Raw genomic sequence first — 18,387 nt, 5'->3', positions numbered from 1 at the left:
GCTCTTTCCAATGAAACGAAGAAAGCTCTCTATTTGTAGACCTTCGCAAAAGCTTTGCTTGAGTTTGAAAATTTTAAATTATTGAAAAGTTCAGAATGATTCACAAAAGTTTATTTTTTTAACATACAAAATCAAAGCAATAGTTTTCTAGATATCGTCAGCTGAATTGCAGACTTATCAGAAAGAGAAAAAAAAAAACATTTAGAAAAACTTATTTTCATCGATAAGAATTCTTTGTGAAGATGTTTCTCAGAAAATACTTGTATCAGTTTTAAAAATCTCATAGAGTAAAATGTAGGAAATTTTCTCAGCGCTCCAAAAATATTTAATTCGAAGGTTGAAAGCAAAAAAATAAAATACAAAAAAAAACTAAAAGATTTTTTTTTTCAATAAAAAATAAATAAATTGAGAACGGCACATTTTATCAAAATGAGTGGTAAAGTACTTTTTTGCAATTCCGTCGTGAAACTACTTACTTTTCCTGTCATTCTTGAACGACGAAATAGCCTACTTTCCTGTAACAAAAATAACAGAATCGAATAGCAACACTTTTCAAAATAAATGCTGAAAAGTTCTACTTTTCAGCACTGAAATGGGTTCTGAAAAGTTGAACATTTCAGCACTTGTTTCGAAAAGTAACACTTTTCAACATTTTTTTAATTTAAACGATTTATTGACAAAATACATGAAAATTTGACATAAAATTTCACTCAATGGGTTTTTTTCGGAATTGCAAAAAATGTTGTATGGAACTCGTTGCAAAACTGATTTTTTCAGCACACTTCGTATTTATCCAACTCGGTGAACCTCATTGGATAAATGTACGACTCGTGCTGAAAAAATCATCTTTTTGCAACTTGTTGCATAAACTACTATTAAATTGCAAATTTATTCGATATAAACAAAAAATTTTTTTCGACATTTACAAAAATCACTATTTTTTTCGAAAATTCATAACTCCAATTCCAGTTATAAACAAATTAAATAAACAGAATTGAATTGAATTGAAAGAAGGTAAATCATAAAGCGGAAACCATTTGTTTCAATTTGGCATTCAGGCTCGTCGGGCTTTTTACGTTCAAAAAAAGCTCCTCGAAAGCTGAACTACCAAAATATTGCAAAATATTTGCATTTTTCTAATTTGGTACTTACTAACAGGGTGACCACTCAAATCCCATTATCAAATTCCCGACTTTTTCCCGACTTTTTTCCAGACTTTTCCAGAATGCTCAACAAATACGCATTTCTTATCTAAAGAATGATTTCAAACAAAAAACTTTCTATAATAAAAGTCAATATTAACAACCGAAAAAAAAATTAAATGAATTTAAAAATAATCCAAATATAGGCATTTTTTGTAAATACAGAAACTAAACAACAATTTAAAAAAACTTCAAAAATGGAATTTAATTATTATGATTCAGAGTAGAAACACAAACAATAAGTCTTTGAAAAAAATATCGAAAGTTCAACAATACTTATAACTTCCATGTTATTTTTTAAATTGGCAAAAGTATAGTTTTTGATACTTCGTAACATCTGGAAATGACAAAAAGTCAAAGATAACTGAACTTAAAATTTCGTTCCTATTTTTTAAACTTCATCATCATTTTAAATCAAAGAATGATTAAAACATAATTGCTGATATTATTCATTTAAAGGATTTAGAAAAATGTCAAGGAATTTATAAAAAAAAATGCCAAGTTCCCTTTTTAATTTTGTGATTTTTGATACTGTTTTTTTAATCAATGTTAATTTGGTCAGTATTTAACTGTTTTTTTTTCAATGAACATTCAGTTAGATATGATTTTATGTTTTACCACTTATTTTAAGCAAAATGTTTGAAGAGACAAGTTTTTTTTAACAGTTTTGCAATAACTCAAAATTTCTTGGGCTATTTTTTTTGCAATTTCAAAATTTTCTTTATGTTTTCAAAACGCAAAAAAATTTTGGATTTTATTCGATATTTAAGTTTTCTGAAAACTGAAAATGAAGCTGTATGTATAGTAGGTAATTTACCCATACTCTCAAAAAAAGTTTTAAGGCAACACTTGAAAAAAAAAAACATATTTTTAATTACTTAATGAATTTAGTTAAACAATTAAACATATTTACCAAAAAAACCATTGCCAAACTCAAGTTGGAATCTGTTTTCAAATATTCAATCTATGTGACAAAATGAAACAGAATCATAACTCTAAGCTGGCCATTAGGCTCTATTTTTATATTAGTTTTTCATTAACTTAACCTCTTGTTTGATAAACAAAAATTAATAGAGATCATATGATTCATGAAAAATATTATGAAGATCTGTGTCAAAGACTCCAATATTAATTAAGATTTTGAATGTCTTAAACAGTTTTTCCATACTCAAATATATTGAAATAGTGAAAAGAACCTTAAATTTAAAGTAAGTAACTAAAGCAGAATTGAGCGAATTCAATTTGAAAATTTCACAAAATGTTACAAAATTATTCAAGAGTTAAAAAATAATTTTCAAACAAGTATGCTTAGAATTCCCGACTTTTCCCGACTTTTTGACAAAAAATCATAAATTCCCGACTTTTTCCCGATTTTTGGCGGATTTTGGCGAATTCCAGACTTTTTCCCGACTTTCCCGATTTCCCGACTTGAGTGGCCACCCTGTACTTACCTACAAGAAGCAAATAAGTCCATAATCATTCCACTCTGTCTAAGCACGCATCAGTTTACTCTATTTTTACTTTCCTCCCCTCTTGGTATTTCTGTCTAGCCTGATTCTACTTTACCGACTTTCCCCTCAAACAGAAAAAACACGAGAGAAGAGTGACTGTGAGTGACTTCTCTCACACCCATTTTCCAAAGCTCTCTCAACCCCCTCACAGCTCGGCTGGCGGCACTCACCGCCACGTGCTTCGCGAGTTCCCACCCTACACTCACCTCCGCATTGCCGCCTTCCTTCACGTTTTCGTAGTTAATGCTGCCCGGCTTGATCGCGTCAATCAGGTCAATGATAACCTTTCCATCCTTAATGGCCGCATCCTGGAAGTTTCGCAGGCTGGTGCTCTTGCCGGCGCCGGCCAGCTTCGAGTTCACCCACTGCACGATCTCCTTCTCGATGATCGGATTGCCGGTGTTGGCCAACCGCGACAGCACCGACAGCGTGTACGCGCGCATCAGCTGCCAGATGAGGGCTAAAAATGGAAGGGTTTGTTGTATTGAAATGTTTTGTGGTGGGTGGGTGGTGCCATAGGGGATGCTCACCCAGGGTCAGCGTGGCGTTGCCGTCGCTCAGGTCCTGGCCGGCGATGCCGACGAGCGAAAACTTGAGCTGCTTGCCCAGCTCGACGGCGTAGTTGCAGTTCTCCAGCTTCTCCATGAACTTGCGCAGCGGGGTAAACTTCTGGTGGACCTTCTTCCAGTTGACGATGCCCGGCTGGATGATGTCGAACAGCTGGAAGATGATGATGCCGTCCGCGAGGTCCGAGTACAGCCAGTTGACGTGCGGCTTCACGCCCATCGAGTTCATCCAGTTGCGGTACGCTGAAAGGGGGGGAGGGCATGTGAGTCTAAATGCGTAAGTTAAGGGTCTGGGAGGACAACTCACTTTTCTCCTCGCGCGTCTCCTCGATCGACTCCAGTCCCTCGATCTCGTCCGGCTGGTCAAGACCCGGGTGGTTGTTGAACAGGTTCGCCACGAAGGCAAGATTGAGCTTGTACACGCCGTTCACGACGTCCTGGGGCGTCACGAACGAGCGGCAGTTCAGTTTGGCCGCCTGTTGGAGCATGGTTTCTGCCCGGTTCAGGGCGTTTGGTTCCTGTTACGAAAGGGAAAATGAGATTGTTGTTAAGAGGGTCGTTCAAATCGAGAGATTTTGAGACTTACCCGCAGCGCTTCCAGCGTAACTCCGGCATCCTTGGAGGCGATCTGGTTCAGCAGGTATGAGTACACCTCGGAGTCGGAGATGTCGCTCTGGAAGTTGGTGCAACGACGAGCGATGCCGGCACGCTCCAGGTGATGGTTAACCCAGCGCAGTAGGATCGCTTCCGGGGACAGCTTCATAAGGTCCTCGAGCCGTTCACCATCGGAGAGCAGCGTAGCCAGTCCCGGACAGCTGTCCAGCGTGATGTGGCTGAACAGACCGATTCGGATGATTTGCCAGAGGAGACCCAGCACCAGGTGAGGTTTGCCCTTGGCAAGGTCGTGTGCGTCGATGTTGACGATGTTGCATCCGATGGCCTGCGAGGACACCAGCGCCAGCGTAAGATTCTCGAACTTGGTGTACACGGTGAGGGTCTTCTTGTTGATGGCACGCTCGTCGATCGTGTCCGGGCACGAATGGTTGATGATCTTGCACAGCAGAATACCGTCCTTGATCTTGTCGTACAGCTGCTTTCCCTCGGAGTCCAGCGGCAGCAGGTGCTTCAAGTCCTGATCATAGCCCAGGTTCGAGTTGATCCAATCGCTGAAGGCCAACTGTTCCTCGATCCGTACCGAGTGTGTCGTTCCGGCGGCCGATGAATCCGACATACCGCCCAGCGTTTCCAGGTTCTCCTTCTTGGAGACCACCGTTTTGAACGTGCTAGCCACATCCTTGGCCTTCAGATCCAGACAAAGGGCCTCAAATTCATCGTACGAAAGCTTTCCAACGTTCTGCGATCGCTGCTTATTGCTGTACTCGTCGATCATTAACCGGACCTGGTAGCCGGGCAGTTTGAAGCCCACCTGATCCAACGCATCTTTAAGCTCTTTTAATTCAATAAATCCGTCTTTGTTTGTATCGATCTGCGGAAAGAAAAAAATAAACAAAACACCGATTAGTACCCAATCTACGAACGTGTCTTTCCCCTCTTTATTCAACTAATACGTCCAATTAGACAACCAAACACCCTTAAGGGCACGTAACTATCGTTAATGATGGCAGTTTTGTTTTGTTTAACATGGAAGCGCGCGCGCACGACAAAAAAAGCGCCCAAAATATGGAAGCGCGGTTCAGTATGTTTATTTTATTGCGTGCCCTTTGCCGTCATAAAAGACCTTCGGCTTCGGGAGGTGCATTGATGCGGCGCACGCATGCTTTATGACCTCTGTGTAATGTTTACTCAATTAGCATCGCGATGTGATTTTCACAATTTATTAATAAAACAATGTTTTCTTTTCCAGATAACCGAGTCGGGACTGTCGCTTTAAATAGTACAAAGTAGCTCTGTACTGCCAACCGGAAGTATAGGTATTAACCTCCAGGCACACGCAACTCATGATCATCGTCAGGTCACCTCAACCGCAGTACCTACTTTTCTACGTAAAAGTTCGCCCGCCGCGCCGCTGCACCACCACCAGCTTTGGGAAATTGCTGTGGGAACGCTAACGATTTCAATCTTGTACCCCTCCGCTTCTTCTGTAAAATTCAGAATCGTCCAAACAGCAGCAACAACATCAACAAACAAATACAAGTTAGAAGAAGCGCAGCGCAGCGAAGGGGAGATGAGAAAAAGTGGGTTAATTCACCAGAATGGAAAACAATGCAATCGAAGAACGAAATTATAGCGAGAGGCTAAACGCATAATTAGATTGAGAATCAATTAGCTGCAAACGCAACACACCGCCGCCGCTTTGGCTTTTCGGCGGGAATGGCGGAGATTTCGCGGCGAATTAACGAAACAGTTTGCGGCGAGGTTTTAGAGTAGGTAAATTGAAGTTGTTTGGACTTGCGGAGGGCAAACAAATCGTTACGAATTTCTTTGGGTAGAACTCGATTGTCCAAAGCCTTTATGCCTTCCTCACCTTACTGAGGGAAGGCTATAAAATCACTCAAAAATGAACTTTATAGTTAGACCTCCTAGACCTACCCTCATTTGTACATATCGACTCAGAATCACTAGCTGAGCAAATCTCTGTGTGTTTGGCTGTATGTAGATATGTGTACCAAATCAATGTCACTGGAATATCTCGTCACTGGCTGAGCCGATTTTGACCGTATTGGCCTCATTCGATTCGTCTTGGAGTCCCATAAGTCCCTATTGAAATTTATAAGATTTAGTAAAGCACATCAAAAGTTATGCTTTAAAAACTGCTGCATAATAAATTTCACAATTTGCAAAAAAAAAAGGGTGGTTTTGCATGGAAACCTGCCATATTATATATTTTTAAAAAGGTTCTGAAATGACCTTCCTTGTGGATTAAGAATTTTCAAGATCTGACTTACCTATCTAAAATTACAAACAGTTTAAAAAATGCTCTAAATTTACATAACCTCAATCTATTTCCCCACGGCGGTGTTTGTACAATCTTGACAAAAAAGTCTGTAGGTAGTCTGTTTTTTTACTCATAACTTATTTTTATAAGGACCTCTTTGGTGCTGCGATCACGTTAGGGGCGATCCATAAACCATGTGGACCCTTTAGGGGGGTTGGAATCACTCTATAAATGAGAGGAAGGCACCAACCACCTAAAGGTGGATTAAGTTACGATCAATTGTCTCGTGTTCTTCGAAGAACCTTGCATTGTTCTGTTCTGTCACCATCATTTTAGAATACACATTCCCAGATAACTTTGGAGCATTTTTAGAGCCATAACTGAACTTAACGATCCAGGATTGGACAACACAATATTTTGTCCACGTGAATCGATTATTCCAAGGGGAACTTTTGTGACGACTTTTGATAGACGAGTCTAGAGGTATATTCAAAAAGTATCTAGAAGCGAATAAAAAAATTGGAAAAAAAACAAACAGAAAAGTTCATTAAAAGTTGTAGACTTGTTCTTAAAATATAAAGAATGATGTTTACAAGGCTAATCAACGAACCTTTTAAATATAAATGAATAAAATACAAAAAGGAAACAAGTCTTCATCCAAAAAATATGTCACGCTAAAATCAGCCAAAATTAACTCCCTCCCTCTCCCCCCTTTTGTCACGCTTTTCCTATACTTATTACATGCAATGTCACACTTGCTCAGACCCCCCCCCCCCTTTTCCCCCCTAGAGCGTGACATTATTTATGGATGACGCTCAAGTTATAATTTCAAAAAAAACCATTGGCAATGACTCTTCTCAAGACGAAAAAATGCTCCAGAATGACACAATTTTTCGGAAATTAAATTCACAGAAAAAAAAGATGGTACATAATACAGATTTTGTGTCAAAAAAGAGTGATATTACATCAGAAAATGATGAATTTTCATCAGTTTCTGAGAAATATTCATCAGGTTCACATTTTAACACATTTTTAAGGTGATATTATTCAAAAAACGTTACTTAATCCACCTTTAGGTGGTTGGTGCCTTCCTCACATACATAAAGTCAATACATTCAGTAAAAATAGCAACATTCCCCCTTAACATGTTTAACAAATCAATTTTATTACTCATTTCTTTTGATAGGGTTCGCAGACCTTCAATATTTCTGGCTCATCGGCAAGGTCTGATAAAAAACCTATTCAACGATAGTTCGCATGGAAGATTCAGACAATATTTCTATCACAATATCTGAAATCCGGCCTCCAAAAAGTGTATAAATAACACTTAAGTGCTGATAACTTTTGATAGGGTTGTCAGATTTTCAATGTTTTGGGCTCATTGGAAAGGTTTTTTTTCTGAAAATGTATAACATGATAGGTTTTCTTGCAAAAACCACCCTTTTTACAACTTCCGGACATACGCCAAAATCGTTTTTTTAGCATAACTTTTGAAGTACTTAACTAAACTTGCTGATTTTAAATAGCCTATGGGACCCCAAGACGGATCGAATGAGACTGATACGGTCAAAGTCCGTTCATCCAGTCCGGAGATAATCGAGTGATATTTTTTTTGTCCACCCACCTACACACATCCACACAGACATTTGCTCAGAACATGATTCTGAGTCGATAGGTATACGTGAAGGTGGGTCTACGAGGTCAAATTAATAAGTTCATTTTTCGAGTGATTTTATAGCCTTTCCTCAGTAAGGTGAGGAAGGCAAAAAGGAGCTAACATTCAACCTACAAAATTTTCAGCATTCCAAAATTCAACTTTTTTTTTGCTGTGTTGTTTACTTAATTTTGCGATCTGGACCACTGTGCAATGTATTTGACTTAGATCAAAAAGTCCTCCAGTGCCTTCAAAAAGGGTACGACCGGCATATGCTGATTAATTTTGAATCAGCAACTCGCAAAATTAAACTAAATACTGAATTTTGGAGTGATGATGAGTAACGATAACCCACCGACAGAAAAAACATTTTGTGGTATACTTTATCGCCAAGGCAATGATAGAAACAACGGAAATTACAAATTTCATGATTTTTCAGGTGAGTATCAGAAATTGTATTTTATTTAGTTTTCTGTTAACTCAACATCTATATGCACTTAAAAAATTGTCTAAAAAAATATTTTTTAATAAACTTTGAAAAAAATTTGCTACGACTTTTTGTTAAATGAATCTAAAAGTAAAGTTCTGATAACACTATAAGAGATGAATTCTAGTGAGAAATCGAATTCATAAAAAGTTATTGTGGTTTGGTTGAGCGTTTTAGCAGAATGCATTACTGTGAATATAAAGAGACGAGTTGTTCCTTTTAATTCCGCTATATATTTTTAACATCTTGACAGATACGTATTTCGTCTACTTCTTGCAGACTTCATCAGTGTTCTGTTCTCGAGAACAGAACACTGATGAAGTCTGCAAGTAGTAGACGAAATACGTATCTGTCAAGGTATTAAAAATATATAGCGGAATTAAAAGGAACAACTCGTCTATTTGTATTCACATAAAAAGTAGTTTATGTTTAAAATGGTAGCAGAAACACGTACATTTGATAACAACACTGTCCCAAGGGAATCAAGTCACTTCCGTACAAAAGTCGAATTAGATTATCCCCAACATTTCAAGACAACGGGCACGCACGATTATTGCTGCAAATGACATTGACCATGGTCGGCTTATTTCGAGCACAATACGATAAGATAAGAATAACGTCGTGTTGGTACAGTCCGCGCATACTTACTGCAGTCAATTAAAAACTACAAATAAGAAGCGCCACTAGTAAACTGAACCATGTTGGTTTTGGTCACTGTTTGTACTATTTGAAACAACTTTTAACGAATCATTTAGCTATAACAATTATATTATTTGTGTCCAATCCAACATAAAAAAAAACTTCAACAAACACCTTTATCTGACATATTACGTAAAGTCTAGCGGATTGTATGGACCCCAAACCAAAGATCATCATTGGTCGCGGAAGTGTCGCGTGAGAGGGTGACTTTATAATGCATTATTCAGCAGGGGCTTACTTTATACACTTCCACCTTTACCAAAACTCAATCTTTGATCGGCTTGTCGTCCGAGCGGTCGACTTAACTGCCCAGCTCAGTGGTATTTTGGTGGCATTAGCCGTCTCGTAGTGTGAAATAAACTGAAAAAATAAATAATATAAAAACTTTCATCTGTGCTTCGGTACCCCGGGATGCGCTGATGGTTGATTTGAAGCGGTAACAACAACACCAACAAAAAACGAAAGGAAAAGTTCGAAATAATAACAATATGGAAAAAGTTTAAAATTGAAGCAAAGATAGCCAAAACCCACAGTGTCTCATGAAGACACGCCGTCAGCTGGTCGAAAAATGGTCCGAACATTTGGCCGTTTTCGAGAAAGGTGAGATAATCGGATGGCTATGAAAGTGAAGTAACACAATTTTTGATGATTGACCGTGGCTAAAGAGAGCACACAAATGAAAAAAAAATCCGCTGCTGATGGGCACTTTTGCGTCACTTAACAGCAGCGACTCCGCCATCACTTGGGGTGTATTAAGGTGTGGGGGTTGGTCTATAAACCACCACTTCAAAGCTTGCGTTGAGATAAGGGAAATGCCTTGCTATAAAAGAGAGTATCATTTTTTTCAGTGCCAAAAACCCACGTCGGACGGATGCAATGTTAAATTTGGGGTTTTGCTTTATATTTGACCACTTTCATAACAAGAAAACGGAACTGATTTTTAAAAATTTTCATTGAAAGTTTGTTAGGCATTTCACTATTTAACATAGTATAGTAAACCAGGATGTCGTTGATAGCTGGGGTGAATTGAACCTTTTTTTTTGCTGAATGAATAATACAGAACAAAAACTAACGAAATTATATGTATTTGCATACAACTGAATAGAGTAGTATTCAAGGCATCACAAGAAAATGTATTCAACAAAATTTTGAAAAAAAAAATAACAATTTTTACACACTTAGATTTCTTTCCCGAATTCGGTAGTTGAAAATCGGTAAAGTTTAGATCGGTAAACCATCTGTCAAAATGAACTAAGTTTTAGCGAAAATCGGTTGAACGATGAACAGTAATGAAATTAATAACGGAATTCGGTATTATTTTACTGATTCGGTACTATTTGGTTTACCGAAATGTTCAGCAGTTGAAAATTCGGTAAACTATACCGAATTCGGTAATAAAAATCTAAGTATGTAGTGCTTTCAAGTGTCGTGAATTTTACTATGAAAATGTACTTGAAAAGAAATAAAACAATGAAATTCCAAAACATGTTAAAGAATATTCAACCTTCCCTGTACTGTATTACTTTAGGAGCTTTGTTCTCGCAACCCGAAGGTGAAACACCTTAAAGCCAAAGTGTAGGCGTAGACCAGTGTCAATATTATGCATTATTCTTCACCCAACCAAACAAAACCGCCGACTTGTCGTTCAGGGTCGAGAGCAATTGAGCGGTTTGTTGATGCCCAAAACACAACATCATTCCCCGGCGATGGTGGAGTAACTATTTGGGCGACTGACACCTGAAGGTTAACCGATGTGGGTTTTGAGGGATCCAAGCTAGTTTTATTTATTTGGACAAGTGATGATTGTCTGTAGTAATTTTGTGGAATACCCAAAATGAGTCACTCTAAAAGCTATCTATGTAAGGCGATGGATATTTGAAGATACATTTATTCTCCCAAAAAAGTTTAACCAGCATACAATTCTAGCATTGTTCTCTGAATAGTTTCAATTTGTGTTTTCACACGAAATTTACTGAATTTTCCTAAAAGAAGATTTGAAAGAAGCGATATTTCATTACACCTTAACATCTTTTTAACAACTCAGCTTAAAAATAACTACACTTTCTCTAGCTCACTAGACGTTGCTGCAGCCTAATCAAATTCGATTTGCACCAGCTTAATCGATCATAAACAGGAGCCGCCAAAGTGAACAGGCAAAAATAAATAAAAACGAAACAAATCACTGCTCAAATCTCAAACTTTCCAGCCGGCTTCGCCACCAATCGATATGACATAAATATCCAATTGGCTTTAACAAAAAATCGTTATACATTTTCACTGCACACACACCTCTCATCGCCGCGCCGTAAAATCGTAGGCATGCAAGCACGGATAACGGATAGAGGTGTGAAATTCGAGAAGGAAACTTTTATTGCTATCGAAAGTGAGAGGATATGAGCGGGCAGAAGCAATAATATTAAAAAACGAAAGGCAATCAATCAAAATTGGCGGGAAATCTTGCCGGCAATACAAGAGAGCGAAAGGTTCGAGGGTTAGAGCTGGATAGTGTTAGCGATTGACCTTTGCCCATAGTGCTAATATTTTATATTAATTAAGTATAAACATGACTTACGATGAGTAAGGGAACTTTCGATCGAAGGCTTATCGGTTGACCGGCTTTGAAACCATGAGTCATTGAAATTGTTCGACGCCATTGCAGCTATCATTGTATGAAAACGCATTCCATTGTTTGTAAATTTTACCATATACTGATAGAGAACTTTTACTATAGGGCGTCCAATTTTCCCGGGTTTTGAATTTCCCGGGAAACGGGAAAAATATTTTTGAAATCCCGGGAATTCCCGGGATCCCGGGAAATTTTTGAATCAGTGATAAAATCTATGTTTTTATAATATTTGGTATGTTTTCAAGCTGAAAATCATAGAATAAGCTTAATAATATTAATTGGTGATAATCTACACTTCAATTTAAACAAAGACGACAATTTTTAAAATAACCTAAAAGAAATAAAAAGTTATTTTTTTTTGTTCTTTGTTGTGTTTTGGTTTTCAAATCAACTACAATTTTTAATTCAAATGTGATTTTTTTTGTTTTATTTGCGATCCATATTACAGAAGACATTTATATTTTTTTTATATATATTTTTTTATATGACATGACTAAAACGGCTTTAAAAAAATATTGTATGTGTCTAAAAAACAAAAAAATACAACAAATAAAATGATACCAGTCAATGTTAAATTTTAGAATTATTTTTTTATATATAAATCATATTTTACAAATTATCTTCAAGTAACTATCGCCAACCGGGGTAAAATCGGGACCACAGTCTGTATAGGCACAGGAGATTTTAGAGCAATACATTTGGAAGTCTAAATGTTTTGTTATGTTGCTGTATTAACCGAAGTCATCCAAAATATTATGCATTTTTTTTGCTTAAATAGCTGTCTTTATTCGTTACATTTGTCCTAATTTGCCCGAGATGCCAGTGTTTGATTAAAAATAATATAATATTAGATTTATTTTTTTTAAATTTAAAACTGTTATTAACGTAAATACATCCAGTCATAAAAAAAATTAAATAGAACAGAAAAAAAAACAAAGTGCAAGGCAGTTAACTAATTTATAATAATTTTCCCTAATAAGCCAAATTATCGATTACTAAGTATTCAACTGTTCATCTATTATAATGCTTCTCATCGATTACTTTGTATTCAACTGTTCTACTATTTGCACAACCAAATCTGAATTTTCAGACCAAAATATGTTTTTTTTTTCAATTTCGGGAATTCCCGGGACAAATTATAAAAAATCCCGGGATTCGGGAATTCCCGGTTTTTGAAAAATCCCGGGATTTTTGTCCCGGGAATTCCCGGGATGGACGCACTACTTTTACATAACACCGAAAGAATGCAAGTAGTAAAATGAATTACTTCACATATCAATCAAACTGGCGTTTCCCACTAGACAATGTCATATCGAATCTGACTCTCTTACAAAGTGAAATGCTTATTGCATTGTTACTTATAAAATTATCATCGTCAATAGAGTTCTCATCAACTAATGAGTTATTTTTCTGTTATTGTTTTGTATCGACACTAACGACATGTCTCCGATTTTTACTTTAGGGACGACATTTCGCTTCGTGGATCAGTTGGATACCAACAGTCGTCGTTTCTTTCGAATGTCGTCCCTAAAGTTATTTTTCTGTTATTACTCAAAAAAACAAATCTATTCTTTTAGTAGCTTGAGATTCAAACCGAATCTTCGGATAATCGAATCACGAAAAAAATGTTTTCCAAGATTTAAATGTAAATCCAAGATGGCGACCAAAATGGCGATGTTTAATACTGAGAAAATGTATTTGGTATGCTAAAAGGCAATCAACAAACCAAATTTGACTAAAATTGGGTCGCAGAACTCGATGTTAAAAGTAGTGCGTCCATCCCGGGAATTCCCGGGACAAAAATCCCGGGATTTTTCAAAAACCGGGAATTCCCGAATCCCGGGATTTTTTATAATTTGTCCCGGGAATTCCCGAAATTGAAAAAAAAAACATATTTTGGTCTGAAAATTCAGATTTGGTTGTGCAAATAGTAGAACAGTTGAATACAAAGTAATCGATGAGAAGCATTATAATAGATGAACAGTTGAATACTTAGTAATCGATAATTTGGCTTATTAGGGAAAATTATTATAAATTAGTTAACTGCCTTGCACTTTGTTTTTTTTTTCTGTTCTATTTAATTTTTTTTATGACTGGATGTATTTACGTTAATAACAGTTTTAAATTTAAAAAAAATAAATCTAATATTATATTATTTTTAATCAAACACTGGCATCTCGGGCAAATTAGGACAAATGTAACGAATAAAGACAGCTATTTAAGCAAAAAAAATGCATAATATTTTGGATGACTTCGGTTAATACAGCAACATAACAAAACATTTAGACTTCCAAATGTATTGCTCTAAAATCTCCTGTGCCTATACAGACTGTGGTCCCGATTTTACCCCGGTTGGCGATAGTTACTTGAAGATAATTTGTAAAATATGATTTATATATAAAAAAATAATTCTAAAATTTAACATTGACTGGTATCATTTTATTTGTTGTATTTTTTTGTTTTTTAGACACATACAATATTTTTTTAAAGCCGTTTTAGTCATGTCATATAAAAAAATATATATAAAAAAAATATAAATGTCTTCTGTAATATGGATCGCAAATAAAACAAAAAAAATCACATTTGAATTAAAAATTGTAGTTGATTTGAAAACCAAAACACAACAAAGAACAAAAAAAAATAACTTTTTATTTCTTTTAGGTTATTTTAAAAATTGTCGTCTTTGTTTAAATTGAAGTGTAGATTATCACCAATTAATATTATTAAGCTTATTCTATGATTTTCAGCTTGAAAACATACCAAATATTATAAAAACATAGATTTTATCACTGATTCAAAAATTTCCCGGGATCCCGGGAATTCCCGGGATTTCAAAAATATTTTTCCCGTTTCCCGGGAAATTCAAAACCCGGGAAAATTGGACGCCCTAGTTAAAAGCACACCCAACTGGCAGTCGCATGATTGTGATGCATGGCGGAATGAAAGTATATCAGAATCTGCATGAAATCTGTCCTCATGCATTTTTTGCGATATAGGGGTATGACATTTTTGCCCGTTACCGACAATTATCGACATTACCGACGGCTTTTTGGTTGTATTTCACAAAAAAAAAAACACTTAGGAGAACGAGGATTGAACCACCAACTTCTTGGTTATTGATCCGACACGCTACCACCGCGCCATGGACGCTTGATGAAAAGTGAGTGAAAGAGCACCAACATATGCTTCTCTTTGGAGTGTTGCTCGGGGACGGGCCAGCGTTATATGTGTTGGTGAGAACTGCAGATCGCTGAAATGTTTACACGCGGGCAAAAATGTACTAGGGGCTTGCTGCAAAAACTGTTATAAAATATGTCATTTTCTGCAGCAAATCCACTGTTGCAGATTTTGAGATATATTTTTCCTTTGGGTGCAGGAAAATAAAAATCGGATAATCGAGTCTGGACTGTATGAGCATGAGCAAACGCATGGTTGACTGCCAATGAAGTCATAACTAAAGCTTAAATATCTTATCAGAACCGTTTGTTTGATTGCAGAGTAATTCATTTTCAATTTCAGTTCGACTGCGATTACACAAAAAAGTGTAATCGTAGTTGAACTGAAAAAATCGTATGAAAAAGTGCGAAAACGAACTCAGCAAAATGCGATTTTCAGTTACAGTGTAGGCGGTAGCACTTGAGTTAAGCATAGTTTTCACAGTTAGCAATTTAGCTAGAGCTATCATCACAAGTAGTGACTTAAACTTGAAATAAAATAAACATGATAAGAAACAATTCCGATGCGGTCATAAATCATTCTGCTCCTAAATAAACTAAAATTTTAAATTTAAGCAAGTCGTTATTTACGATAAATTAGTACACGCACACAAAATACCACTTATCAGTGATGGCAAGCCACGTTCCACTGATTGATGGATAACTTCCTCTACAATTTCTTCGATTTTAACCACATTCGCAGCTTGTTTACATGCATAAAAGTCGGCATTTATTGTTGCTTTGAAGGCGTTCCCAATATAAGGTTCACTAAAACATTATCGTTTTATCAAAGAAATTTTCAATCAGGTCAAATATGCAATCGTTTTATTGTGCTGATACTACACATGGGTAAATATTGATAAATTATGTTCTCTTTGATGATGGCATTGAGTAAAGTATCGGTCCTGAACCAACTTTAAAATCTGAAAAAAAAATCTGTTGAAAAAAAGAGCCAAACAATTAAAGTGCTTGAGAACTTCCCAAAACAAAATTTATTGTAGGTTGTACAAATTACGAATACACAGTTTTTCAGAAAAGAATTCAAATTAACAGAATAAATGTGTGTGAATGTTAATGAAAGTTTAAGGAAACATTTCAGAACAAAACAAGAATTGTAACAAATTAAAAAAAAACTTAACGTGGTGGACCTTCCAGATTGTTTAGCTAAACATTCGAAGCTTGACTAATGATTTATTTACAATGACTCACACCATGCTTATCATAAGTCGTGCATGAAAATATTTTCCCATTGATTAAAAATGTGCAATCTACTGATAGCTAAAAGCTTGACCACAATGCTGTACTTTTAATTATTACAAACCTATCTTTCCGCAACATACTTCATAAAAATCACTTAATCACCTTCCTGTTTACCCTACTAGATGATTCACTCTCCAAAAACAATCTCCCTGACACGTACATCGATTAGCTTAATACCACGCTTCCTTCACAGCTTTATACCTGTGTTTGCCCGACAAAACGACAAACGTGTCAAATTCAAATTAGGTCGCGCCAGCAATCCGCGCGCTGGGAAGGGATTGAGGGCGTGCCAATTCCTTAAACGATTAGCAGCTAGATTACACCAACGACTTCCCCCCAGGGTCGCCGATGATTCAACCTGCCACCCCAAAGTCCCAAATGCTGACTCATCTACTAGCGTCGTTGGGCCTTACTTGTTCGTACAAATCTGGCGTAAAAATTCGCCGAAACTCCTCCATATCGTCATGCTTTTCCACGTCCAGGATATCCATGGTTCAACACTCTTGGTTCTTCTTTGTTTAATCACACCAGAAAGGGGTCACAACCGGTCCACAGCGCGTTTGGCCAAGTTTCGACAGCAACTGACGGCGACGGCGACGGTTTCGCGAAAATGCGCCAGCTCAAGTGTCGATTTCAAGTACACGGCACAACACACACCTACAGCACCCTTAATTCGAAGCCGTTATCGGCAGCAACACCACCAGCAATGGCCATAGACATTTTTCGAAGCCATTGGTTTTGTGCACGACCCGGGTCCGATTGATAGCGATTCCGATATCTACGTCAACGTCGTCACCAGGAGTTGATAAGGTTCGCGATCGGTGAGATGCGCCCACGAGAGGAGACTTTTTTTGTGTGCAGGGTTTGAAGGTCGACGGCCAACTGAAGCTCGCCGACCTAGCTGTATTTCGTAGACCAACGGTAGCCTCTGTCCAAAAGCTCGCAGCTCAGAGGCCGACGCTACCACCACGTGAAGAAAGCCCCAAAAAAGGCAAACAAAGAGGGAAAACATTATAAAAATCATCCACTAATTATCAGTTCCTTTTGACTGGTCGAGTACAGTGCAAGCCACCTATAAACGAAAACACCGAAATGTTTAATTCATTAGTATATCACCCCGGCGAAATCACCTCAAAAGGTTGAATCATCCAAAGTCAACAAATCTGAAGTTTCCGTTTTACCCCCCAAACCATTTCAAAAATTTACTATCAGCTGTAGCGCACGATGAAAATCAATAAAATTTACAACTTTACGCGCCTCGCGCCACCCCCAAAGTCACATGGGCGCTTGCGAGTGCCACGTGTTGGTACGACTCTCACCGCCTCTCAGCCGGTGAGTACCAGCGCTCGGAACCGATAGTGCTCTGAGCAGCTCTCTCATCAACATGTCAGGATGGCCGAGCGGTCTAAGGCGCCAGACTCAAGAGCAATCTTGTCCGCCTAAGCGGATGCGAGTTACCACGAGCGTTCTGGTCCTCTCTGAGGGCGTGGGTTCGAATCCCACTTCTGACAGAATTTTTTGGTGAATGATGATTCTTGGTATCCGAAATGTTGTCCATACCAAAGTTGTTTATACTGTTATTATTTCAATATAATCTAGCTCTAGCACAGCGTCCTGGAAAATCGGGAGATTACTTACAACATCCTTCGGCCATCTGCGTAAAGTTGACCGCAAAGATGATTTCTAGAGTTTTTTTTTTGAAAGGGTCCTATAAACATATGGAAGGGATTGAGCTTTTAAGTACAAAATAATGCTTTTTTTTTTTTTTTTTTTTTTTTTTTTTGGGAGGGTGATCCAGCCGCACATCGTTGATGTCGAAACCTCTAAACTGGGCCCTCGTCCTGTCACGTCCGTCAGTAGTCTTGTCGTACATTACAACTAGAATCAGATCTGCCAATGAATTAGTACACTTCGACCAAATAAACACTGACGCTGTATGGATCTGACTCTAGAATAAATGCACAGTTGTGTGTTATTCATAAGTCCAAAATGTTCAATTATTCATATAAGTCCAAATATTCATTTGCGGATAACTACCTAACTTGAATTGAATACAAGATTTAAAGCAACCTATCCGAAAGCTACTCTTATCTCAAATCCCCGACATTTTAATTAATAGCCAAAAAATCTATAACGTTTCTTTTAAAACCTGTCTGGCCTCTTCAAAAAAAAAAAAAAAAACAAAAAAAAATAACAGTTGATATTTTACAAGTCGTGAATTGAAAAAGAGACGACCATTTGTTCGTCAGAATTCCAGTAGATCCTCGATTC

General features: G+C 37.2%; 1 protein-coding gene and 1 non-coding gene across 3 annotated transcripts in view; one reads left to right on the top strand and one right to left on the bottom strand.

The window, feature by feature from the left end:
• Nucleotides 1–18,387, bottom strand: part of LOC120427399 (plastin-1) — a 51,316-nt gene that overhangs the window by 6,219 nt on the left and 26,710 nt on the right. The window contains exons 1-5 of one of the 2 annotated variants that reach the window (XM_039592256.2): nt 16,530–16,869; nt 3,866–4,765; nt 3,587–3,797; nt 3,244–3,522; nt 2,920–3,173 (exon numbers count right to left, since the gene is read on the bottom strand). In XM_039592256.2, the coding sequence (XP_039448190.1) occupies nt 2,920–3,173; nt 3,244–3,522; nt 3,587–3,797; nt 3,866–4,765; nt 16,530–16,607 (1,722 nt within the window). In that variant the 5' untranslated portion in view covers nt 16,608–16,869. Of the gene's footprint in view, nt 1–2,919; nt 3,174–3,243; nt 3,523–3,586; nt 3,798–3,865; nt 4,766–16,529; nt 16,870–18,387 lie in introns of those variants that run through there. The other variant, XM_039592255.2, reaches the window with a different exon arrangement.
• Nucleotides 17,503–17,627, top strand: Trnal-caa (transfer RNA leucine (anticodon CAA)). Its single transcript has 2 exons — nt 17,503–17,540; nt 17,583–17,627. It is a non-coding gene; the product is annotated as a tRNA-Leu (tRNA).

This window comes from Culex pipiens, chromosome 1, assembly GCF_016801865.2.
Source record: "Culex pipiens pallens isolate TS chromosome 1, TS_CPP_V2, whole genome shotgun sequence".
In the NCBI taxonomy this organism is placed as follows: Eukaryota; Metazoa; Arthropoda; class Insecta; order Diptera; family Culicidae; genus Culex; species Culex pipiens.
This window is presented reverse-complemented; position numbering and strand designations above follow the sequence as displayed.